At 34.2% G+C, this 26,849-nt stretch overlaps 1 protein-coding gene across 1 annotated transcript in view; it reads left to right on the top strand.

Moving 5' to 3' along the window:
* LOC146539673 (uncharacterized) overlaps window positions 1-26,849 on the top strand; it is a 63,199-nt gene that overhangs the window by 33,857 nt on the left and 2,493 nt on the right. Inside the window, exons 2-6 of the mRNA XM_085184962.1 lie at window positions 19,807-19,901; window positions 20,163-20,527; window positions 23,136-23,355; window positions 23,472-23,646; window positions 24,547-24,683. Coding sequence (XP_085041088.1) covers window positions 19,844-19,901; window positions 20,163-20,527; window positions 23,136-23,355; window positions 23,472-23,646; window positions 24,547-24,683 — 955 coding nt within the window. The 5' untranslated portion in view covers window positions 19,807-19,843. The remainder of the gene's footprint in view (window positions 1-19,806; window positions 19,902-20,162; window positions 20,528-23,135; window positions 23,356-23,471; window positions 23,647-24,546; window positions 24,684-26,849) is intronic.

Genomic DNA, 26,849 nt, shown 5'->3' with positions numbered 1-26,849 from the left:
ACAACCGTCGGATTATGGCGACACGCTTATGCCACAGAGCTACATATAACTTCTTATTATTGATTGTATTTCTCAGAAATCATATCCTTTATAGGATAACAGTGCTCTAGGCGCGATTATAATGTCAGTCAAGTTGGAATTTTGGATTAAGACGTCACGAAAATAGCTGGAGCTTCCGCGTGGGAAGTTCATGTACCTATTGAATGCGAGGAATTTACTATGAGTTGAGAAACAAAGTTACTTTGCTATAGTATGTGGATATATGAAAGTTTTCCAGTTAATAATTTCAGCATAAATAACTAGGCATTTTTAGCTTCATGCTTGTATCATGTAGAGAAGAGTGGGTAGAGGGAACCTGGGAACCCAGTTTTATGGCACTCGGTTCCCATTAAAACACTTCAGTTCCCCAGCTTCTAACACTTCCGTTTTCAATTTTCTTTTCAAAGCATTGCTTGTCAAATGGCGGATTTCATTATTGCTAGTTATACCCTCTGCATATCTCTTAAAACCTCATGGATAGCGGGGTACGGTGTGTTTTGACATTAACTTTTCTCTGTATATTCTGCTATATCGATAAAAATTCCACGGAAAGTAGCTTACTTATTGTCCTAACACTAGGTTCCCCCCATGTCCCCTGTTGGAAAAAACCGTTACCGTAAATACCGTTTTTTATAAACAAATTCAATTCCCCATCCGCAGGGGAATTTGGGAACAAACAATCATATTATGAGGGGAAATCGTAAACACAATCGACAGTCAATAAAAGGATCACCTGTCGTAATAAAAAAACAATTCCACTTTGACAAAACAAAGGCAAGTGATATATATAATTTCCCCAGGGGTGCCAACAAAATTAATCATTCGTGTCAAGGGAAATCGACTATTCAAACGTAGAGACGGAAACTTTTAGCGGAAACATTTTCAAGGTTGCACTGTGTTTATATATCTATACTAATATTGTAAAGCTGAAGTTTTGGTTTGGTTGACCGCGCTAATCTCAGGAACTACTGGTTCCAATTTGAATATGTTGGTATTTTGTGTTGGGTGTCTTTTTATTATATTTTTTTTCAGCTTTACCATGTATCTCATATGTAACAGGGTAGCCAGGGAGAGCCTAGTGTTGAGACGAAGCGAAAACGGACTGATAGGCAGAGTGAAGAAATGAAAATATTAAATATTTAATTTCTCTAAAAGGGAAGGGAATCCACAAACCATTGCGTTTACAGTCTGCACAAGCATGTGTCACTGCGTTAAGACTGATTTCATATCTTAAAATGCAGAAAACAAGTAAAATAATGTTAAATATTATCTTCATGCTGTGCCTGTGTAATTTGAAGAAATAAAAAGCAATAGGCACAAGCATATATATGCTCCAAATAAAATATAACGTTAACTTTATCAAGAAAATTATGTACCTCCCTACAATTCGGTCTCCAAAATGCCTTGTTGATTATAAACGTCATACGTGAGTAACATAAGCAAGACACCACAAACAATATAAGGACTGAAATAATATATCATTATTATTCAAAGTACATGTTCCATCTCCCATCGTTTCTATTTCAAACAAAAACATCAGCTTCACGCTGTATCCCGCACATACTAGGGAAGGCAGAGGGAACCTAGTGTTAAGGCACTCCGTGCCCCAATTCCCGCCGAATTTTTCATGGCATTGCGTGTTGAGATTCGGAACTCAACTCTGGGCTATTGTTTTTGGTGCCAGTGTGAAGACATGAAAATATTCATGCTTATATAATTAATCCTCGAATAGGCTTGGAAGCCGCAACCGTCGCCTTACAGTCAAACCCTTGTGCCCCTGGGCCACCAGGGTCACACACAGTATAAGGACCGAAAGAATATTATTATTCAAAATACGTGTTCTATCTCCCATCATTTCTATTTCACAGACCCTAATATGACAGAGCATGACCTGGGGAGTTTAGTCGTTTGCGCATAAATTTGTCGGACGCTGCTTTACCTTCGTACTGCGTCTTACTTTATTTATGGATGAGAGGATCGATGGGACAAGGTTATTTATATGGGTTCAAATACTTATTTGAGGTCGCTTGAATGCAAATGCGACAGGTTATGGGTTCGATTCTCATTCGAGGAATTTATATTTTTAATAATTTTATTTTCCTCGCTCTGGTGACGAGGCAAAACGTGGAATGCCACGAGAGGAATGAGGCAAAACTTAATGAAGTTCAGCTACTCAACACGCAATATATTAAAAATTTGGCGAAGTATCTCATTAGTAGATTCCCATATTCCCTCCACCTACCCTTCTATCGTGTGCGTGATACAGCGTGAAGCTAAAAATATAAAAATAAAATAAATATTTGTACATACTTCTCTCGTTGGGTTTGAGGTAGGTATTATTTCACATGGATGGGTGCTATTCCAGGCACTTTACTTTGAAAAATTGCAAACTTGGTGATAGCATTGAAGTTTCATATTTATAATATGGATTATTTTTGATCTAGTTATGCAAAATCCAACAAAGTAGGCAGAGGAAATATTTCGAATTGATTGGCTGAATTCAAAATACAAAATAATTCGTACCCTCGAAAAGAAATCGAAACGACAACCATCGTATGCCGCTACGCATCGGCTTCTCTAGAGATAATTATTTTAGATAAAAATAGCAGAAATCTAGTAATTATATAGAAAAGCATAATTAGTTATTTTAAATGTCAGGGTTTTAATATAATATACTGAACATAAGATACGAGTGTCTCGTGCTATAACAATGAGATATAACACGCGTCACGTACAGCTTCTTTGAACCGTAACCCAGTGGTACGATAAACCAGACTAGCAAGGTCTATCTATCTATTTCTGTACTAATATGACAAAGCTTATGAATTGGTTTAGTTTAACGCGCTTATCTCAGGAACTAACGTTTTTTTTAGCTTTACTCTGAGACCCGCACCTAAGTGGTAACTTAGTGTTAAGAATCTCTGTTCCCATTAAAACACTTCCGTTCCCCACTTTTCGTCAAAGTCTGAGCGTTGCGGGTTCGCCCACCGAGTTACTTCCCTTTAAATGAAACGAACTAATGTATAAATTTTAACTTTTCGGTTTTTTTTTTAATTTTTGTATAGCATTTTCTGACTTCGTGCCAAATTTCATAACTGTAAATGCATTAAAATTGATGCGAAAATGCTCGTGTTTTTTATTGTATTGATTTAGAAGCTAGAAGCAACGAACTAGACGAATATTTTATATTAATTTCAGTTTGATACCTCCACGCGATCTCGAGATAAATGGTCTTGACAGACGGACATTAAAGTGATCCCATAAGGCTTATATTTTTACCTTTTGAGGCACGGAACCCTAAAAACATGTCATTTCAAACATTATATATAATATATAAAACTACTACTAAAACTTCGTTCCAACAAGTATTTTTCAAAGGATATCCCTAATATTCTCACCTTTTCAACGATTTCTCGCTGAAAGGACTTAACTTAAATCAAGACGTATAGCTTCTTATATGAAGGCTAAATATGAAAAACTGCTATTACTGGAACAAATGAGTTTTCTCGCTCTAGTATATAGAACTTTGTTTTATATTTGAAATAGTTTGTTCAAGTTCATTGCAGGTTGTTAGATTTTTTATTTTTTTTTGTAGTTCGCTTGCAGGGGTAGCACGGAGACGGAGTTATGAGACCTGTCGAGTGGCGGAACTCAACGCTGTGGTTTATCTTTTTACCAGAACATGGTAATGGAAATATTATTAATCCATTTCCTTAAGTGGGAACCTAATCCACAACCATCACATAAATTTCAAAGCATAACTAAGCAGCTATACTTTGTGTTCTTTCAAGTCTATTTGAACTAAGAATATTTTTAATTCATATTTGAATTAATAATTTAAAATACTAAATACATATTATATAAGTAGTCTATTGTACTAATTAATCTTAAAATTATAATGAAAGAATATTCGTATCACGAGTAGATGATAAATTAATATTTAAATAATATATTTACATTTAAATGAAGTATATTTTTTGGCTTGGCAACATTTAAAAACGGCGAACTCTTGTATAAGGCTGATTACTTTAACATAAGCTTCACTCGTGTTCTGAATATAAAATTTTTCATGAAATTAAAACTTTAGCAGATAAAAATTTTTAACTACACATATGATATTCAAAAACGGCTTAAATAACAATTATTGTAATCTGAATTACGTACTAAAAATATTTTTTATTAAAGTTAAAAATATATGAATTATAAAATAAATAAATCAGCTTCACGCTCACCTTGCACACAGCAGGGTAGGCAGAGGGAACCTAGAGTTAAATCACTCCATCCCCTATTTTTCACCAGATTTTGGAGGCATTGTGTGTTGAGTGGAAGAACTGATGTGTCTTAATGGGAACAGAGTATCCTAACATTAAGTTCCCAAATTCCTTCTGCATCCGCACACAATATGCAAGCAAAGGGAACCTAGAGCGTAAACCTAAACAAAAAATACAACTTGTCAACGAATTACAAACACAACACATTCAGAATTTCAAATCTCACTACATCCAACTATTCCATAGGGGGTGGTAAATTTTCCGTCGAGCTTTGGTTTCCAAGCTTTCTGGCCTATTTCGAGTGACCTACTTGCATAAGGCGACAGCATTGTAAGGATATGGCTGTGATAAGCATAGAAATGACTTTTTATGTGACATCTTAGATCCAAGGTTACAAGTATATCCATATTTGTGAGTATAAGTTTGGGATTTGTTCATGTTATACTTACGTATTAGGTTTTGTGGAGCTTTTCTTGTATTTTAGTATATTTGTAAGATGGGTAAGTATTTATAATTTTAACACTATACTGAAAAATACTAGTTTTTTTATTTCACGCTGTATCCCGTAAATAGCAGGGTAGGCAAAGGGAACCTAATAATAAAACACTCCATTACCTACCTTCCAAATTGCAGAAACGTTTGGCGGATCCTAACGCCGCGTTTTGTCTTCTTTACAAATCGAAATTATAATATCGTTACATCGAATCGAACCTACATGCTTCCACACTGCGCTACGACGACAAAAAAAAAAGTTTTTAACATTTTTAAAGTGTAATGACGTCATATTACATGTAAGCACGAACTGAAATTCGAAACACGAAAGTATAATTCCGTTGATATTCATCTATGTTTCAATAGAACTATTGTTCTTTACACGAGCTCTATAGAACAATCTGAATATTTGAAATTCGTTAATCTACCGTTGATTTTAAAGATTTTTTTGATTCGTGTATTTCGTTAAACACAAATATATTTTCTCTGAATTTATTTTAAAACTAAAATTGTGACTACTAATATTTTCACTTATTTTAAAAATTTTACATGACGGGACATAAACTCACGGCTCTCGGTCGATTGCTAAGAGATGCGGGTTCATATCTCGCTACTTTTAAATTTTTATTCGATTTTTTAAAATTTAATTTATAAATAAAAAAAATGCGAGCGGCGACTATCTTGTAATATAAGACGCAGGAAGGTAGAATGAGAAAAATATTATATTAAATTTATTTTACTTTTTTAGATGAAGCAAAAATAATTTATTACATTTACCATTAAAGGAAGCCATTAGAAGACGATAATAATAATTAACGACGAAGAAATTGTAAACAAAATCAACCCTTCAAGGAAAACATAACAGAATTACAAACAAACCATAACGACTCGTGGAATTGGATTATAAAAGCATAAAGTTATATAATATTTGGATTTTGCAGGATAATATTTTAGTTTCCTTAGTTGGAGGCATGTTATGAGTTGGATTTTCATTACTTTATCCAATATCAGCTTAAATACATTTTTTTTTTATTATTTTCTTTTCTAGGGTTCCGTACTAAAACAGTAAAATAAGACTATTACTAAGACTTTGTCGATGTCGTCTGTCTGTTACTAGGCTGTGTCTCATGAACCATAATAGTTAGACAGACAACAAGTAAAAAATAAAATAAATATTTAAAGAATTTTTATAGTTAATTGTAAGGAACTCTTTGTGTGCGAGTTCTATTTGAACCTGCGCTTGACGGCTACAATGAGTTTTCATTATTATTTTATTTCTCTCCATTATTTTCTAATATTTTTATTTGTTCCACACAATTTTACATGTAGCTAGGTAAGCAGGGGATAATTAGTGTTAATACACTCCGTTCGCCAATTTTCGCACCTCCTTTAGAACCACGCCTACCTTTAGAAGTTCATCTCAAAAATATTGTGTTTTGAGTGGCGAAAAGAAAACGAAGAAATCAAAAGAAATCAAAGTTAACGATTTCGCCTAAATGGAAATCCAGAACCGTCAATTAAAACAAGGTGATATACCGTCTGTCATGATAGCCTCCTATAACATAATAAATATTCTTTGTCTATAAATAAAAAAAAATCAGAGAGATCAAAAGGGAATAAATTACAAGCTATTTTTCATCAGAAACAAAAATCACAGTGTTTGGTGACGAATTTAAAATTCAGAAGGCGACGAATCAAGATTCATGCCTCGGAATAATGATGACTTTTATTGTTATACGAGTACGTTGACAGACTTCCCGAATTAAGATTTACTGTTTGACTCTAATTTAAACATTTAAATATGTATATTTGAAACAGGAAAATTAGAAATATTGAAATATATTGAGAATTTTTTCCCGACGTTCAACACGCAATGTCTCGAGAATTTGGCGAAAAGTGGGGAGTGTCTTAACACTAGTTTTCCATGTTCCTCCTGTCTACCCTACTATGTATAGGATACAGCGTGAAGTTAAAAAAAATATTGAAAAAATTAAAAAAAATATTGTTGTGGGCTCGATATTCACCCAGAAAAATAAATAATTCTCATTTTAACGCCCTAGCAAGACAAGTGCGGCGTTAAAAACTGCTACTCATCAAATATATAAACAGAATATTGGGCACAAGGTAAGGAACGGTGCGTCTTAGCAATAGTTTTACTAACCCAAAACCCTTACCAAAATATTAAACAAATGAAGATATAACGAAATGATTACTACTACCTTATAATAACATGTCATATCCGTATATAAATGTTATAGTTAAACGGATGTAAAGATTTCCTCTTAAACCCGCCTATTTCACGTCAGATTAGGAAGGTCTCTTTGTGTCAAGAAAGGGATGTTACCTTGAAGATTTTATTTTCTTGTCAATTTAACGTTTTCACTCCACCGAATTCTGGCAGCATTGGGTGTTGAGTGGCAAAACTCAATGTAAATTCAGCAGAAAATGAGGAACGGAAAATTTTAACACTAAATTATCTTTATCTACCCGGTTATATGCGACATACAGAGTGTCGTTGGAAAACAAAAGAAAAACTAAATAAAATATTTCGATAGTACATTTATACTAACCAATGAGTGAATGGAGAATTTTACCATTAATTTATTTGCTTATTTCATTAAAATGGACCTTGAAACTTAGTAAGTGTGCTTGACAAAAACTAGAGCTACGTAAAAAGTTTTCTGCAATTATACCAGTAAATTGTGGTCTTCATCAAGAAATTTAAAAATTATATTTAATTTACATTCATTAGTGACGAGGACTGACTGACAGGAAATAATAGTATGTTTAATTATGTACCAAAGATAGTCCAGGAAAATTATTCTCACTGTATCCCGCACACACCAGGGTAGGCAGAGGGAACCTAGGGTTAAAACACTGCACTCCCCACTTTCCGCCGAATTCTGGAGGCATTGCGTGGTGAGAGGCGGACTATTCTACTCCAGAATTCGATAGGAAGTGGGGGACGGAGTGTCTCAACACTAAAAAGACCTGTGTACGGGATCCAACGTGAAGCTGATTCATTTTTTTTAATAAAAAGCAACAATATATTATAACGATTTGCTTTGCATTCTACTGGCTTCGCCCATCAATCTTCACTAGCTTCCCTCATCAATCTTTACTGGCTTCGCCCGCTGTAATGATAAAAAAATAATTTCTCTGGAGTTCATCAAAGGATCGAAACTCAGTGTAACAGCATCTATCTAACTATAGTCATAATGGTTGTAGGTACGATTCCCTCTCGGAGAAATGAAAAATCTTCATTTTATATTAAAAAAACACACACTCAGTTGTTTTTACATAATAAAATGAAATAGCCATATTAAATTGTATAACTATACTCCAAAAGAAAATATTACTATTTATTTCGTTCACCGTTGAGCCCCAAGTTTGCCAGTCAATTTAAGGGATATATCAATATAGGAAGTATTAAGTTCAACCGACCATTTTAACCTAATGGGGGTCTAATAGCTATGTGTACGTGATCCAAATCTGTAAGTAGTTTAGGTTTTGTATCATGAAGTAAGGTAATAAAAATGTATTATTTATCTATTTCCTTAAATGTTGTTTTCTTTTTAAGTGTAAACGTGACGGTTGTGGATTCGACTCTCACTCGGGCAATTTAATATTTAATATGTTCATTTTCTCGCTCTGGTAACACTAGGTTCCCTCTGCTTAACCTGCGGAAAACAGCTTAAAGCTAAAAAACTCGACAGCGCGGCGTTGAATTTCACCAATCAACACGATTTTTGGAATTCTATCGGGAAGCGGATACAATATACAATACAGAGAACAAATCTAAAGATTTTCTCTAAGTGTTTCTACCCTTAAGCATTTTCCAAATGACTAGAATATTCCAAATGTGTCTTAGATGGTTTGAAATGAGCGCCTCGCGTGATTACAGGAGATGCGGTGGTTGAAATCTTCAGGCTTTTAGCCCAGAAAGGTTTTACTATAATTTTTTTTTTTCAGAAAATTTGAGACAAATTATTCTATTTTCTCATTTTACATGTTTTTTCTTTTTTTTTAGTAAATTACTATTACTTTTAATTGATAATTTCGAACACAAGGTATTACTAATTGTTAATTTAACTTTTTTTAAGTATAATAAAAAATCTCTCTAGAATTTGCTAAATTATCTATTTATTAGGCCTAAGCAGTTCTATAGGTCGTTGCGGCGCTGCCGCACAAAGGGGCGACTGTGATGGTTGTGGGTACGATTCCCACTTAGAAGAGTAAAATATTACATTTTTCATCTCCTTGCTGCAGTATCAAAGAGAATTATACCTCCAGAAATCGAAGGAAAATGGTGAACCGAGTGTTTTACAAGTAGGTACCCCCTGTCTATCCTGCTATATATATAAAGCGTGAAGCTATACATTTATTTATTGTGGTTTACTCTTTAATCAAATGAAATATTTTTCAATATAATTAAAATTATATTGCAAGTTGAGTGGTGAGTTGAGAACTCAAAGCAGTAATTAAAATTATGCAAGAAATATTGTAATTAAATGTAAAACTCTAGATATGGCCGGTGGCTTTGCTATACTTTAGGAGCATTGTAAAATTTAGAGTTACAATATTTTTTTAAAAAATAAATCAGCTTCAAACCACACACAGCAGGGGAAGGAGAGAGAGCCTAGTGTTAAAACACACCGTTCCCCATTTTCCGCCGAATTTTTCGAGCCGAGCTTTTTGCATTATTACCAGAGCAAAGAAATGAAAATATTAAATGCTTCTTTCCTTGAGTAAGAATCGAACTGATATGCTGTCGACCTTACTGTCACACCCTTATAACCGTACGCCACGACTGGCGTCGTAAATTGTTACTTTAAGATTATTTATGTTAATATTTAATGTATAATTTAATATTTAATGTATATTATTACAGAAAATTAAAAATATGACTATCTCAGTCATTAACATTTAGATGAAATTTTTCCAACAACGTTATAAACTAGATTTATTTTATGCTTCAGTAAAATTAAATAACGTATACTAAGTGACTGCTACACGCACGAGGCGCAGAGGAACAGCGTTTGACTATAAATGAAGATTGTAGGTTCGATTTCCACTTGACGATTGTATATTTATTTTTACGATAGGGTTGAATCAGCTATCATTTTGTAGATTGCTAGTTGTAGTATATACTTGAAATTAAAAACATTGACATTTTCATTTAGAACTGATGTCGAATAATAAATTTTCGATTTAAACAAGGAAAAACGAGACTTTAATTTTCGCCACCAAACACCGCAATTTTGGTGAAGAGTGTTTTGACACTAGGTTTTCTCTACCATTCCTATTTTATACGATACTAGCGGCTCACCCGCGGCTTCGCCTGCGTGAACTACGTTATTATTAATTTCTGTCTCCATGAGCACCTACGTCCTGTAAGTAACTCCTATGCAAAATTTGAAATTCCTAGCACTTGTAGTTTCTGAGATTTCGTGATGAGTGAGTGACCTTTCGATTTTATATATAAAGATAAAGTTTGAATTCAAAAAACAAATGGAAACAATATATTTAAATAACTAAAATGTTATTAAACCTGACCTTGTAAGATATTTCGGCCTTGAACTAGCTTTAGTTCTCCAAATAGTTTAAGTTCCACACTTCCAACTTTACCAAGCATTTCTGGGAACAGGTCAAAATTTATACGGAGCATTATAAGTTTTGTATTTAAGGGAATTTATTTTAGTAGGTGTTGTTTATATTTGAAAATCGGATTTAATCAGATTTTTTTTTTCATTTATATTAATACATTTTATAAACATAAACTATAAATATAATGTATATTATAAAGAAGACCGTAGAGCTGTGAACGAGTTGGTTGTTTGATCTCCATCCGGGTGTATATTATAAGGCGCTACTTTAAGTGAACTATCAGATGAAAGGGATCTGGCTAAGCTAAGCTTGAAATTCAGAAAAAGCTCGAAATGGAACCCTCGGTGGGCGAACCCGACTTGAGCTTGTCCGGTTTTTTTTCTTTCAAGCGCAGAACCCTAAAAATGATAATAAATATTGATTTCTTTTAACATAAATATTCTAATTTATTATAAAAGGACCCACATACATTTCACGCACATTTATTTCACATCAACATACAAAAAACAAAAAGGAAACTAAAAAGCTTTCCAAATCTTAATGTCAAAGAGAATGAAAGTTCGTTTAGAATTCACTTGTTCTGGACATGAAAACGTAATGGAGATTGGCATTGCCTTTTAGTCAGACAGCTCTAAATGAAAAGTACTGAAGTACCAATAAAGTTTAGCTGACACGAAGAGCGACGGCACACGACACTGTCAAATTACTATAAAGTTTTATTTCATTTATGTATTCGTTTGGATGGTATTTTTCTATTGAAGTAGGTATACAGGTTCAATTCTTTGCTGAAAAGGGTAGCATAGTTTTTTGTATAAAGGATTTCAGCAGAAATTGAAACAATAGATTAAATTTTGAACTTAAAATAAGGACATCTAAATTTAGGAGGTAATTCTGACTGGAATCGCGATGGTTGCAGGTTCAGCTTTTAATCACGAGAATAGATTATTTTATTTCCTCAACTTATATTATCATTTTCGGAATAATCAGAGAAAATAGAGTAGCTACGATCTCTGCCCACCTCTATCGCCTCGTCCACTAACATTAACCTCTTCTTACATAGTTCTCATGCTTTTTAAGTGACTTTCCTACAGTATCTAAGTCCTTGAAGGTCAACCGAGACCTCTGTTTCATCAGATTATTACATCATAAATCAAACTTTGCAGCAAAATACTTAAACTCTTATTCTTTGTCGCTATTGAGTATTCTTACCAACAACAATTATTACTTTTCATAGAAATTTGTATTTTAAAACTTTTACAAATCATTTTAACATTTAAATTTCAAATATTTTTAAAACACGGTCGAGTGACACTTGTACGATGACTTCGCCGGCTCACAGCGGACTGGGACTACGGAAAAAGTAAAACAAAATATTGAGTACCCACTTCAATTATGTACAAAAAATTTGGCAGCAAAGCTCGATTTCTTTCATTTACAAAAGGAAAATAATATTTATTTAGCTTCAATATTTTTAGCATATTTTTTAAAGAATGAATAACAACAACACATATTTAAAATACACGAACAATATCTAGAAGCCGTCGTAGCACAGTGACTGTAAACGCGACGGTTGTGGGATCGATTCCCACTGAAGGGAATAAATAATTTAATGTTGTCGATGTTGAAAAAGAAAAAAAGCACGGCGTTGAGTTCCGCCACCCTACACACACTTCCTCGAAAATTCGGTGGAAAGAGGGGATTTGTTTTTATAACAGCGGAATCTCTTAACACTATGTTCCTAGGTTCAAAATGCCTACCTTGCTATGTATGTTTAGAATACAGCGTGAAGCTAAGATAAATAATTGTCGAATTTTCACTAAAAACACATTTCAGAAACTCGTAACCAAGTTATAAAAGCAATAACTTAACATAAAAACAACTTTTATAATTTTCATAATAACGTTTCGTTTTTAACTTTTTCTTTATTTTTTTTGCTTGTTTTCAATTGTCATTACCGTACGAATTTCATACTAATTAAATTAGAATGAAAAATATTTTTACTTTTTTAGAGGCCGTTAGGCTTTCAACGCTGTCTAAAAAAATCTTGAGTTACAAATTCATTAATATAAATTTGAATGAAAATATTTATATATAGAATAAACTTAACTTCTTTAGCAAACGTCCAAAATTGCTAACCAAATTTGATGTGGCTTTCAACGAACTGTATTGTTAACCCATATAGACCCGCCGTGCCCAAATGGGTACACCTACAATAGTACCCTTGTTTTTTTAATATTTTTATTTTTATGCAGTTTATGTCTAGAATTGTAAAGATAAGTAGTACATCCTTATGTTGTAGCCGTAAAATCCAATTAAAAAATTTTTACAATCGTTCATTTCGTGCCTTTTGTAAAGCTGTTTCACGAAATCTGTGAAGGCAAAATGTAAGTATATTTATTTTTAAATTTTTCTTCTAAATACATTTGTTTTGGTACAAAACATACTTAAGTACTTAGTATTCTATGTAATATAATTACATTTGATTAGAAAAGAAGAGTCGTAATAGGACAAATTCAACTTTTACGATGCTATCCCCAATTGGGGCCAATGGGCACATCAGAGGTCAATTTTTATGTTTTTATATGCATGTCCATCCAAAGTTCATAATGACTCTTAGGATATTTAGCGGTCGCAAGGAATATAAGGGTCTTCAAGAAGCAATCGGAGTTGTAATTATTGAAGAAAAAGACTTCGGAGAGGTATATTTAGTTGCGCTGCCTCTAAAACCAGGTGTGGTAATCGACGAAGAAGAAGATGTAGATATACAAAGCACTGCTTACTAATAGAAGCATTTATCAACCTTTTGTTAAGAGACGTAGAGGAACCGTAATCTTGAGCAACCCCGTTGGTGTAAAAGTGATCCAACTACAACTAATATACAAGGTCGTCTTGAGAAATTTAAGAATTGTTAAAAGATGAAACTCAGCAGTAAAGGATATGAAAAGAAAAACCGAGACGATTTTGATTACTGCTTTTACCAAGTTAACTAAATTTTATTAGTGCGAAGGTTTTACAGTGTGGTATGGGAGGGGTTGATCAGGCTGATCAATCTTTTTACCTATATAGTAATGCTGTACGTGACAAAAAATGGTGGTGGGTTTTATCCATACATACATAGGATCTTGCTGTTGCAAATTCGCGGCACCTGCACTTGCTAACTAATATAAACAGGATAGATTAGCTTGTTTTTTTCGTTACATTGCTCGTCACGATTTAAGAGACGAAAACATCAACGTTAATTGCAAACATTAATGCGACCAGCAGCTTCTGCAGTACCAAGTCTGCAGCACCACAGGGTAGACCACTACTCCCAAAAATTTTGCTAGCAACTGAGACGTGCAATGTGCCATAAAAAAAACGCGTTGATAGTGTAAAAAGTGTTATAAAACATTTCGTGTCGCAAAAATAGTTTCGAAAATTTAGATACTACATGTGCCCATTGGCCCCATTTAAGGACGGCATTTTTTTTATATTTAAATAAAAAAATAATATTTTTTTTTTACGTTTTTTATTTTCTTACATCGATATCTATCAATTATTACCTAAAAAACCTTTTATTTACTGCTAGTTTGGCTATGGGTCTAAATGGGTTAAGTTCGTATACAAGCCGAGTTATATAAAACTAGATTTTACGTTGTATCCCGCACGCAGCAGGGTAGGCAGAGGGAACCTAGTGTTAACACACTCTATTTTCCATTTCGCAATCGAGATTTTCCGCCGAATTCTGGAGGCATTGCCTGTTGGGTGGCGGGACTAAGCGCCACGTTTTGCCTCGACTGGCGCGAAGAGATGATATAAAATATTTGATTTCCTCTATTTATTTATTTCACCTGTGGCGGTATACGCGTGACTAAATGGAAATATTTACTCGTTTTGTATGATTCATGTCACACATTCTTGGTGTTCGAGATGACTCTGAGCGCAGGTACGGTGAATTCACTTTGAAACGTTTGAAGTGATGTCATAGCTTAAAGCCTACTAATTAAAAGGACTATCTAACACAAAAGGATTCCTTAATTTGAACTTGTAGTTTCAGAGATAGGCACGTCCAAACAAACAACTTCAGAATATTGGTCTGAGGCCAGTCGTGGCATAGGTGACAAAGTATAACTGAAAATGTGACTGCTTGTGGGTTCGATTCCCACTGAAAGAAGTGAAATATTTTAATGTTTCTATTTTCTTCAGTCTGGTGTCGAGACAAAGCGCGGCGTTAAGTTCCGCCGTTCAACATGCAGTATCTGCAGAATTCGGAAGCAAATTTTCAACAGAGTGTCTTAACAATAGATTCCGTGACGCTATAAAAAATAATTATATTGGTATACATTGGTAAAGTAGCTATATTTTGAAGAATAGTCAGAGTACTTTGCTAGTATACAAACCAGTATATTACGGATCCGCCATTTGTCAAACTTTACAGAACAGCAGTTCAAAACTTTTTTAATACCAAAGTTGTTGTCAAAATATACATACATGCCTAATGGAACAACATTTTTCTTTCAGTATTTATAAAAGGTGGTAAATATTGATAAAAATATATAATATTTTATAATATTTATTTATTTAAATATAGTTGTAAGTGATTTTCCTACTTCTAAGTTTTCGGCAGCCTGCAAATGTGGGTTCCATTAAACACAAGAAAAAGTACGGCGTTGAATTCCACCATTAAAATTAAAAAGTTAGAAAAAAGAACCCATTAACCTACCTTAATAACTGTACCATTGCCGTAAAGGATAAAAGGATAAAACAAAAATGGGTTAACCGTATTTCACGCACCCACTGCGATTAACGGCCTCTAAATTACTTATACAAGTATCCTTACGGGAAGGGAAGTACTAATTTCCTTAACAAATTATATATTGACTAATGCGAATATGATAAATATATCGAGAGGGTTCCATTAAAAGGAAGCACCAATTATATGTTAATTATTTGTTTTTCAGTTCAGTGTGATTGTAAATGCGACAGCTTGCGGGTTTGATTCCCACCCGAGAATATGAAATATTCAATAATATTTTTTTTATTTCTTCGCTTTTGCTTTCACTTTGCTTGCTTGAAAATTTAAGGCCATCTTGGCACTGGGGTACAAACGTGTGATTGTTTCTACGTATTCCGTACATAACAGGGTAGGCAGAGGGAACCTACACTCCGTTCCCCAATTTTCACCGAGGTCAAATTCTGGAGGTATTGCGTGTTGAGTAGCGCAACTCAACGCCGAACTTTGCCTCGACGCGAGAGTGCTACACGACTGGCCTCCCAGAATAATACACTCAAGCTAAATTGCTTAAATGTGCCAATTAAAATATTCATATTTTATTTTAACTTTATAACCTTTTTTAATATTTTAAAACTTAAACTATATTTATAGTTAAATTTATATTTACTTCTATACTGTTTAAATTCAAAGCGAACCAATTTATACAAATAGCAAACCACTTTACGGCGGTAGTTTAACTGCGGTTAGCGGTGTCGCTGCAGAATTTAGATTTACTTCTAGAACAACTAGAACACATGGCTGAGTTTTGCTAAGAGAAAAGCCGATTTTGTTCCATATTGAACTACTGATTAATATATAAGTAACTAGCGGGCGCGCGCAGCTTTGCTTGCGTACTTAGGGGTGAATTCTAATATACCATAAAACATGTGTTCAATTAAATACTTTTAATAGGCTGAATTTCAAATTTTATAAAAATTGGTCCCGATTTAAAAAAAATCTATACATACTTTCAACCCCTTATTTGCACGCTTAGGGGAAGAATTTTAGAAAACCATGAAACATGTGTTCAATTAAATACTTTTAAGAGTCTGAATTTCAAATTGTATAAGAATCGGTGCCGATTTAATTTTTTTTTCCATACAAACTTTCAACTCCCGATTTGCACCCTTAGAAGGAGAATTCTTGAAAACCATGAAACACGTATTTAATTAAATACTTTTAAAAATCTAAATTTCAAATTTTATAAGAATCGGTGCCGATTTAAATTTTTTTCCATACAAACTTTCCACCCCAATATCACCCCTTTAGGGTTAAAATTTTTCAAAATCCCTTCTTAGTGGATGTCCAGATTACAAAAGTAAACATCTGTCCAAATTTCACGTTTCTACGCACAGCGGTTACGGCTGTGCGTGCGTCTTACCTCAGTGTGGACAAGTCCTTTTATATATATAGATAAGATTTAATTTTGGTTATTACTTAGTAATATGAATGTTATTTAAAAAAACCACTGTCTCCATAAATATATTTGAACATATTCAATAGGCTACAAACCCAGACTCTTAAGTAAAAAATTAAATCAGCTTCACGTGTCCCGCACACGGCAAGGTAAGTGAAGGAACCTAGTGTTAAGAAACTCTGTTCGTCACTTTGAGGCATTGGATGGAGGAAGTTAACACCGGGATTTGCATTGGTGTCAGAGATTGCATTGAGTGAGATCGAACCCGCAACCATCGCGTTACAGTACTTGTGCCCCTGGGCCACGACGGCTTCTACACTCTTCATTTTTATGATAACTATAAAATATATAGAAATGCCAATATGACTTTATTATATAAAAAAGTCAGAGGTCATTTAAAATTCAAATTGACTTCCACTTCTATCTAGAGAGACTCAGTTATGAAGTTACGGAAAGTCTTTGATATTCTCATGGGGATTCTTCAAATGAATTCTCGATCCAGTGTAGCTGTTCGCTAAGATCTTAATGTAGTTGTTTGTAACAAATATCTTATATACTATCAATGTTATAAATAAGTAGAGAAAAAAAAGTCATTAATTAATTATAATCATTTTTTATCTGACATTACAAAAAAATACACAAATTTCTAATTTATGATTTTATATTAAAATTGTATATTTAAAGAAAAAGAAAAGATATTCTTCTCACAGTGAACAGATTTTGTATAGGAAATTATAGAAACGTAATAAAGTACACCCAATTTACAAGCGACAGCGACTAAGACAAAGTAAAAAAAAATATTTTATTTTATACATTCTATATAAAAACTCATTTCTAGTTATTAAAATGTGATATATTGTAATAGCTGATTTATCGTATTTTTTTCAGCCTCATGCTTTTCTCGCATACCGGAGTGGGGTTGAGGGAACCTAATGTTAAGACACTCCATTCCCCACGCACCACCCAATTGCCAATACATTGCGTACTGAGTGGCAAAACTCAACGTCGCACGTCTTCTAGAGCGAGGAAGTAAAATAATTTTCTAAATAACCATTTCGCTTATAACTTAACCAAATCAGGTCACCTGACAAGACCATCGCCTTAACGGCCGAAAAGGAGTTGCAATTAAACGCGTAATCCATGATACTCGTGTTCTATCCATTAATTCCAACCGACGATCTTAACCCTCGACGACAGAACCCTAAAAAGTGGTTGGGGTAGGAATAAATTTGCATAAATACATACATAATTAATTCAAAGTCGCAGGTAGCGGTAGAATAAAAATAAACTAAACAAATAATTGAGCCCGTCGTGGCGCCGGGGGAACAAGCGTGCGACTGTAAACGCTATGGTTGTGGATTCGATTCCTATTCGAGGTATAATATGATATTATCTGATAACAAGATAATATGCGGCTAATGTCCTAAGAGCAAACTCTTAGAACTCTTAGCATACTCTTAGCGGAATGAGTTTAAAAAACGGAGTGTCCTGCCACAAGGTTCCCATGTTCCCTCTGCTAACCCTTCAATGTGCGGGATACAGCGTGAAGACAAAACAAAACTATGAGGCAAGGATTACGCTTACCCTTAATCCATTATAATATATTACTCTAGACGCTAATGTCTTCTGTATACGTATAGGTTTCTAATTATAGCAATTAACCTGAATTGGAAATAATTTAACGCCAATGTTAGGTACAAATGAAGAGGTCAAATGAGGTCAAATTATATTAAGTAAAAATATATATTTATACAAGAATTATATTAAATATTTAATTATTATTAAAATCAATTACATATTTTTTTAATTCAATGTAGTTATAATACAATGACTTAACTATGTCAGTAAGACATAGTCTAAATTAGGCTATGTCGTAATAAATTAAATCTTACACGTAGATATTATGTTCACAATTTTCTCATTTGATACAAAGACAGGCGTTAAGCTCTGTGAAAGAAAAATAAATATCACAGGGGCATAAATGTGATTGTAAAAGTGGTTGGTTGTGAATTCGATCCTCACTCAAGTGAAATGAAATATTTATTTAAATTTATTTTATTTTTTTTCGCTCTGGTGTCGAGGGAAAGCGCAGCGTTGAGATCCGCCACTCAACACGCAATGCCTCCAGAATCCGGAAATCCGGAAAGTCATCCAGAACACTAGGTTAAGAGGTAGGGCTCTTTCTATATGTATAAAAGGACTTGTCCTCACTGACTGAGGTAAGACGCACGCACAGCCGTAACCGCTGATGATAGAAATGTGAAATTTGGACAGATATTTATTTTTGTAATCTAGACATCCACTAAGAAGGGATTTTGAAAAATTTTGACCCTAAAAGGGTGAAATAGGGGTTGAAAGTTTGTATGGAAAAAAAACTAAAACGGCACCGATTTTTATAAAATTTGACATTTAGATTTTTACAAGTATTTGATTGAACACGTATTTCATCGTTTTCTAGAATTCTCCCCCTAAGGGTGCAAATAAGGGGTTGAAAGTTTGTATAGGTTTTTTTAAATCGTCACCAATTTTTATAAAATTTTAAATTCAAACTGTTAAACATATATAATTAAACACATGTTTCATGGTTTTCTAGAACTCACCCCCTAAGAGTGCAAATAAGGCATTGAAAGTGTGTATGGAAAAATCTATAAATCGCCACCGATTTTTATAAAATTTGAAATTTAGACTCTTAAAAATATTTTATTGAACACATATTTCATGGGTTATTAGAATTCACCCCTAAATACGCAAGCAAAGCTGCGCGCGTCCGCTAGTATTTTAATAAATTTAACATAATATAAAACTTTATTCATTTGAATGTAGCTTCCGATATAAAAACAGTACATTTGTATTGTTAAGAGAATTCAATATAATAATAATTGGAATGCGACGTTGCTCATGTTATTATTCCCATATTCAAACCACTATTGGAAGAATACTCGAGCTTATAAAAGATTTTTGATTTTCAATTCAGAACCGATAGATAACTCGGCTTTAAATTACTATACCTAATATAACATTTATAATTTCCGTCAAAAATAAATATCAATTTGTTACCAAAGCGAGGAAATGTAAATGGTAATAAATATTATTTCGTTGCCCCAAGTATGGGGATCGAACCCACTACTGTTGCTACTTGTGCCACTGCGCCAAGACGGCTTCAAGTTATCATCCTCAAATTGCCTTCTAAGTTTTCATCATAAGTAATATATTAACTTTCGTTCCAGATTATGAAGGCCCTTGACGCAGCCTCGTTCAGGCGCTATGTGGAGTGTAGGAGTATTCCTCTTCACTCAGATAGCTGTTTGTCAATTTACTACAGGTATGCAAATGGTGTTGTCTTCATTGCTAGGAATACTATTACTTCGGTATTTTAAGATTTTTTTCTTTTATCACCGAAGGAAATTGGAAATTGTTGGAAATTGGAAATTGTGTTAATGAAAAAACTACTTAAAGACTGTAGGATTTTGTTATAAAAAAATTCAAGCCTAACAACCTTTTCGAGCCATGCAAGATTTCTATAAATTTTTAAAAATTGTATTTTTAACTCTTTAATTTGATGTTCTCTCTTCTTTTCACACAGAAAACACAACATCAACAACAGAAGAAGACCAAACGGTAACACCGTTCTACGCACTTAGCACAGGCATTGTGCCTGCGCCTGTAATGCTTCGCCTTGGCAATTCTACTATAGACAGCACCAAGTCATTTAAAGTTCCACAACCCTCCCAAGAACCTGTTGAAAATTCAGGGACACGTTCTGCTCCAGCTAATGTTAACCTGGAGATGGTACCACACGTTGTAGCCGTTAAAAACATATACTTTGACCATGACAGAAAATATGGGCCAACTTTCGAAGACAGTGATGGCAATTTAACTAAGATAACTATACAGTTGGGTGAAGATGCTCATCTAAATTGTAGAATAAGCCTTCTGCAAGATAAAACAGTAAGTTCATATTCTAGATACTTTTATATATTTTTTTTATGTCTTCAATTTTGAAGACCTAAAAAATTGACGTCTCATCAGTACGATTGCACGACGTTCATACCCTACGTCTTGTCCATACGCTGAAGAACAGTAAATTTGTTGTGTTTTTTTTCTTTTTTTATTTTAAACTTTTAAATATACATTTTAAAGAATATAAATTTTCATATATTTCTGATGAGCAATGAGGCACCTCTGAACTCTCGAGGCATTGCGTGTTGGGTGGCGGAGCTCAACGCCGCGCTTTGCCTAACTACTAGATCCAGGAAATGAAATATTAAATATTTCAACAGAAATATATATACAAAAAATACAAAGAAATAAATAAGAAAAAAACATTAGTCCTTTTGAAAAGTTAAAACAAAAACAAGATACGTTATAAACGCTACTGAGCAGCACTTGTACGCGAATCCGACTTACTCTTGACCGGTTTCTTTTGTTCCACAATAACACTGGCTGAGTCTATTTATAAAACAACACTTACAGTGGTGGCCTGTCTGGAGCTTTACTTGTGTACTTAATTTTGTGGACCAAGAAATAGAAAATGAAATTTTTAAACCTATATATTAGAGACCGACTTGGCTCAGCTTATGGCTGTAGTTATCGCGGGTTTGATTTCCACTTAGATATATTTATTATTTACACTTCCTCGGTCTGGTAACAGACTCGAAAATTTGGCGGTCTATGGGAGGTGGAATGGTTTATGCTATAATAAAAAAAACCCGACACACGCGAGTCGGGCTCGCTCACTGAGGGTTTCGTACTAAATTTGGTCTCTTATATGGTTTGCATTTCAACTCGATATCTCCAAGAATTCTTGATATAAAGGGTCTTGACAGCCAGACAAAGAAACAGAGAGACAGATAGACAGACAGACGGACAACAGAGGAAAGTAAAAGGATCACCGACTTAATATTATCAATTAATATAAGAAATTTTCTAACAGAATGTCAAAAGTAAGTATAGCATTTAATTATAATAGTATTCATAATTTAGACACCAACGCTGCCAGTTCAGTGTACTTTGACAAAATAAGTTTCAATTTGAATTTTCCTTTCGCTTAATGAAAACGTGGACAAAGAGAAATGCTCGAGAACGCTTCAGTCTGATTTATGGCTTGTTAAATTTGTAAATAGTATGGAGATTACTTGTGTTGTCGTCTGATTAAAAGAATCAAGTTCTTTACGCGATAAAAACGCAATTATTGGGGGTTCAATTCCCATTCGAGGGAATGGGTTATATTTAATTAATTTTTATTTCTCCACTGTAATAGACAAAACGCGGTGTTGAGTTTCTCTCAACCGTTACACACAAAGGGAAAAAAAGAAAGTTTAAAAACTAAAACCCGACTACTTAAACACACTTTAAAAAGTAAATTAACATACGCTTCACGCTGTATCCCGCACACAGCAGGGTAGGCAGAGGGAACCTAGTGTTAAGATACTCCGTTCCCCACTTTCTACCGAATTCTGGAGGCATTGCGTGTTGAGTGAATGAGAGCATTATAACAATAATCGTTTTTTAGATTATAAAATAACGGAATTTTACCGTTACAAAATCTCTCATTTATCTATATATATAAAATCGAAAGGTCACTCACTCATCACGAAATCTCAGAAACTACAAGTGCTAGGAATTTCAAATTTTGCATAGGAGTTATTTATAGGATGTAGGTGCTCGCTAAGACGGGAATTTGCAATATTCGACTTCTAAGGGGTTGTTTTTGGGGTCGAAAGTTTCTATGAAACTTCGTTAGTACAAATGCTAGGAGTCTCAAATTTTGCATAGACGTCACTAGGACGTAGTCATGGAGACAGAAATTAATAATAACATAGTTCACGCGGGTGAAACCGCGAGCGGGCCGCTAGTATTTCATAAAATGTTATTGAATCATTTATTTTTAAGTTTAAAGTCTATAGCTATTTAACTGAGCTTAAGCCCATCACTGGTTATTACTATAAGCAGAATAACCAAAAGGCAATCTTCGTTTTAAAGCAACCATAACCGACTTAAACCTACATTACAAACGCAATACAATCTTGTTTCACTCCATTATTGTTATTATTAGTGGAAATGAGAACATTTAGACATTGAAATGACTATAAAACCTTTATTGTTTGATATTAGCCGATAATTATTGTAGGTAGAATGTCTGTTTTATATAGACATCGGGGAACCCAAAGCTTTCGAGGCCAATCATAATGGACTCTTAAAATTTATTTTCGTACTGCTTGTAGATAAGATGTTATTTAAGATCGCAATAGTCTCCTCACTCGAGCTCTGTAACGAACTGAATAATTCCAATCCAGATTTATTAGGGTAGAGTAAAAGAAAATGAAAAGACGACCAAATTGAAGTGAAGTTGGTAATAATTAATGAATTTCATTTCTTTTCCTGTCTTCAATCACAAAGAATATGTATGACCCGTTTAATTCTTTTGAAGTAAAACATACAATGTTATTCTTAGGCAATTATGTGAATATTTATGTAGAACTGACTCTTTTAGTACATTTAAATATAATTATGTAAAAAATCAGAATGAATTAAAATATACTATATTATTTTTTAGGTATCCTGGGTCCGTCGGAGAGGTCGTGATGAAATACCAGAACTTCTCACAGTAGGTGCAGTTACTTATGCAGCGGACAATAGGGTGTCAGTTGGGAAACGTTATCCTGGCAACTGGAGGCTGCTCATCAGGGAAGTCAAGCCTGATGATGAAGGCGTCTACGAATGTCAGATATCTACACATCCACCTAGAGTCAGCAGGACTTATCTACATGTGAATAGTAAGTAAATATTTTTGTTATATCAATTTCTTTACTTCGTATTTTAATAATTTTCAAAATATATTTAAATTTATAAAAAAGTCAGTTTAAATTTAACAAACCACAATCATCACTAGCGCCACAAGTATGGGTGGTCGACGAAGCGGGTGGTCCTCTTCAAGAGAAGTATTACGAGGCTGAATCCACCCTCGCCCTGGTGTGCAGAGCTCGCCATGTGGAGACCCCAGCTGTCCTCACTTGGCTGCATGAGGGAAGAGCCCTCAATGCTGATACTACTAGAGGCGGAATTAGGTAAATCCTCGCACATTTTTTAAATATATATTTTTTTTCCATTAAAATCTACTGAAACAAAATTCAAAGTTGAGTTCTGCTGCTCAGTCTCACGATGTATGAATTCTGGAGGCATTGGCGTGTTGAGTGGCGGAACTACATATACATATATCAAATTTAAATTACAAACCAATATATTTGGGCAATATTACTAACGAACTAAGTATGTCATATTATACCTATCTAAATATTGTAAATATAAAATTGTATTTTATAGATAAAGACAATCTTTCCTGCACCCGTTTTATGTATTTCCTTTATATATTCTTAGTTTGACGTTGATAGCAGGGTAAGCAGAGGGAACCTGACAATCTAGTAATGAAATAAAATTGAATGAACACAAACCAAACATTCTAATCTTAACAGTTAACCTACTTTGTAAAAGGAAAATCTGCTTATACCGGATTTCTGTTCAATGTGTTCCAACGTTGATAAATGATCCTTCTCTTCCCACCCTTCAAAAGAAGCTAAAATATATATAAATATATATTACCTGGCACTTTTGGGACGCGATATGACACTGTTAAACCTTTTCGTACGTGTACAGAATAGATGACATTATAAATAAATAATGGTTTCCATACATTACGTGTCTACGCAAAGGTTATAATAAAATAGCCTTTGATTATGATAAGATATAAAAAAAGATGAAGTGAAAAATGGTTTTCCATTTTTTTATGGTTTTTGGGGTTCTCTGCCCGAAAGGAAAAAAACGGAACCTACAAAATCCCTTTGTTGTTCGTCTGTCCTGTCCTGTTCCCTATTTTGCGCCAAATTTTCAAGATATTGCGTGTTGAGCAGCGGAATTCAACGCCGCGATTTGTCATAGTAGAGATTTGTAACTAACATTATATTCTGCAGCGTAAAAACAGAGCAGGTGCCAGGGGGCGCGGACAGCGTGCTGAGACTGGCACGCGTCAACAGTAGCGATGCTGGTAACTACACCTGTGCTGTGCGCGGCGCGAGGCCTCATACTGTAGCTGTGCATGTGTTGAATGGTAATAGTGTTATATTTTTTTTTCTTCCGTAGCTTAACGCTGCATCTTGCACGTTGCAGGGTTGACAGAGGAAATCTGGGAACCTAATGTTACTACACTCCGTTCCCCATTATAACATTTCTGTTCCCCATTTTCCCCTGGAACTCAACCCGTGGTTGGAATAGTGGAATTCAGGAAAAATATTAAGTAGATACATCATTTCTACGAGTAGAAATCGAACCCCCAATCTGTCGCACGTTTGTGCCCGGCATTACTTTTAGCCTCATTTTATTATCACGTAAAATACGACTTTTACAAATATAATTTATAACTTTCATCACTTTTAATAAAACTCAAAGTCAAATCTTTTCAAAGAAAGAATAATCATAAATTCTGTTTCCGAGTAAGGCAACCAAATTTTTCAGCATTAGCTTCTACCTCGTGGGATAGGCTGTGAGAAATCACAACTGGGAGATATTACTTCATGTTCGATTTGATGTAGAATAATGTTATTTATTTTAGTATTTTTGAATCATATTGGTAAAGTTGGCAAGTAGACTACTTTTTTAGGTGAAGGTAACCTGGGAACCTACCTACCTAAACATACTATTAAAAGCCTCCGTTCATATTAAAGCACTTCCGTTTCCCACTTATCCCCGAATTCTGGAGGCATTGCGTATTGAGTCACGGAACTGAACGCTGTGCTTTGCCTCCGTACCAGAACGAGGAAATGAAAATATTTCATTTTCTTGAGTGAGAATCGAATTCGCAAGCTGTTGCGCTTGCAGGCGCTCATTTCTTTTACCAAAGTCAGGAGATAAGGGTAGTACATTTTCCCGAATAGAAAGTAAGACGCTGTGTCACTGCTACTACACTGTTACTTTTTGAGATACGGAACCTTAAAAATAAATTAATTAATAGTTTGAAATAATTCGAAAATAAATATCAAACTGTAAATTGGCATCATTCGCGTGGCTTAATTAAATTTAATTTATTCTATAATTTGAATTCTATAAATAAATGAAAAGCTTTAAAAAATGTTAGAATAAAATTAAAATTAAATAATATAGCTTCATTAGTTGGCGTGAAAGGATAATTAATTGCATATTCATGCTGTACTGTTGAGCTCGTCGTGGCGCAGGAGTACAAGAGCGTGACAGTAAGCGTGACGGTTGTGTGTTGAATGAGAATGAGAAATGAAATGAGTAACGGAGTGTCTTTGCACTAGGTTCCCTCTGCCTACCCTACCGTGTACAAGATACAGTATGAAGCTGATTTTGTATATTTAATATATTCCTACATTGACCTCAATACGAGCGAGGTGAGAGACTAACTTATGTCGCAAATTATCATATTTTTTTTATTCCTAAAGTAAACAAAAAGTAATAGAAAGTATGAGCAGCACCTACGTGCACTGAAAAGCTAATATTATGAAGGTGAAAAGTTCGAGCTTACAACAACAGAAAAGTTTCACCTGGAGTTTTAATACGTACAGGAAGCAACTTTAAATTGAGCTTCTATACAAACTCTCCAAAACGGTATATTAATCTATTATACTATCATATATTAGTAAAGACAAGAAACTACTTAGGATTCCATGGTTTTAGCGTGTCTAGCGGCTAGCGGCGCCCGGGCCTTTGGAGTTTCAGAGTGAAGAGGCCAGAGCAGTATCTGGGGCTTGGGACCCAAATATAAAGTTAAAGGGGACCTTTTAGATGCACATTAGGGCTCACCTACGGTTGGAAGTCCCCTGTCTATTTTACCAATTTACAACTACAAGAACTACAAGTTTCGTACATTGTTCGAAACCGCAAAGAAATAAAAAATAGAATTTTGATATAAAGCTTTTTTGTTGTTTTGTTGAAAAATTCACTCCGTATCCCGCACACAGCAGAGGGGACCTAGTGTTAAGTCACCCCCAGTTCCTCACTTTCCCCCGAATTCTGGAGGCATTGCATGTTAAGTGGCGGAACTCAACGCCGAACTATAAGTTAAAATTTATGTAATCTGTTTAGTGTTATCCTGAATGAGTTATAAATATTCAAGTATTATATACTATACTTAGAACTACTAACTACAAAGCTAACTTAAAACTTTCTCTTTCTTATTTCATAACAAAAACTTTTCTGATATTCTTTTAGATATTTTCCTTTCTACAAATTGCGAATATTTAGAGTTAAATTACAA

The sequence above is a fragment of the Heliconius melpomene genome, chromosome 4 (assembly GCF_056956725.1).
Source record: "Heliconius melpomene rosina isolate 202511_hmr_F chromosome 4, ASM5695672v1, whole genome shotgun sequence".
Taxonomy (NCBI): domain Eukaryota; kingdom Metazoa; phylum Arthropoda; class Insecta; order Lepidoptera; family Nymphalidae; genus Heliconius; species Heliconius melpomene.
The sequence above is the reverse complement of the archived record's forward strand: the minus strand, read 5'-3'. Positions and strand labels throughout refer to the sequence as shown.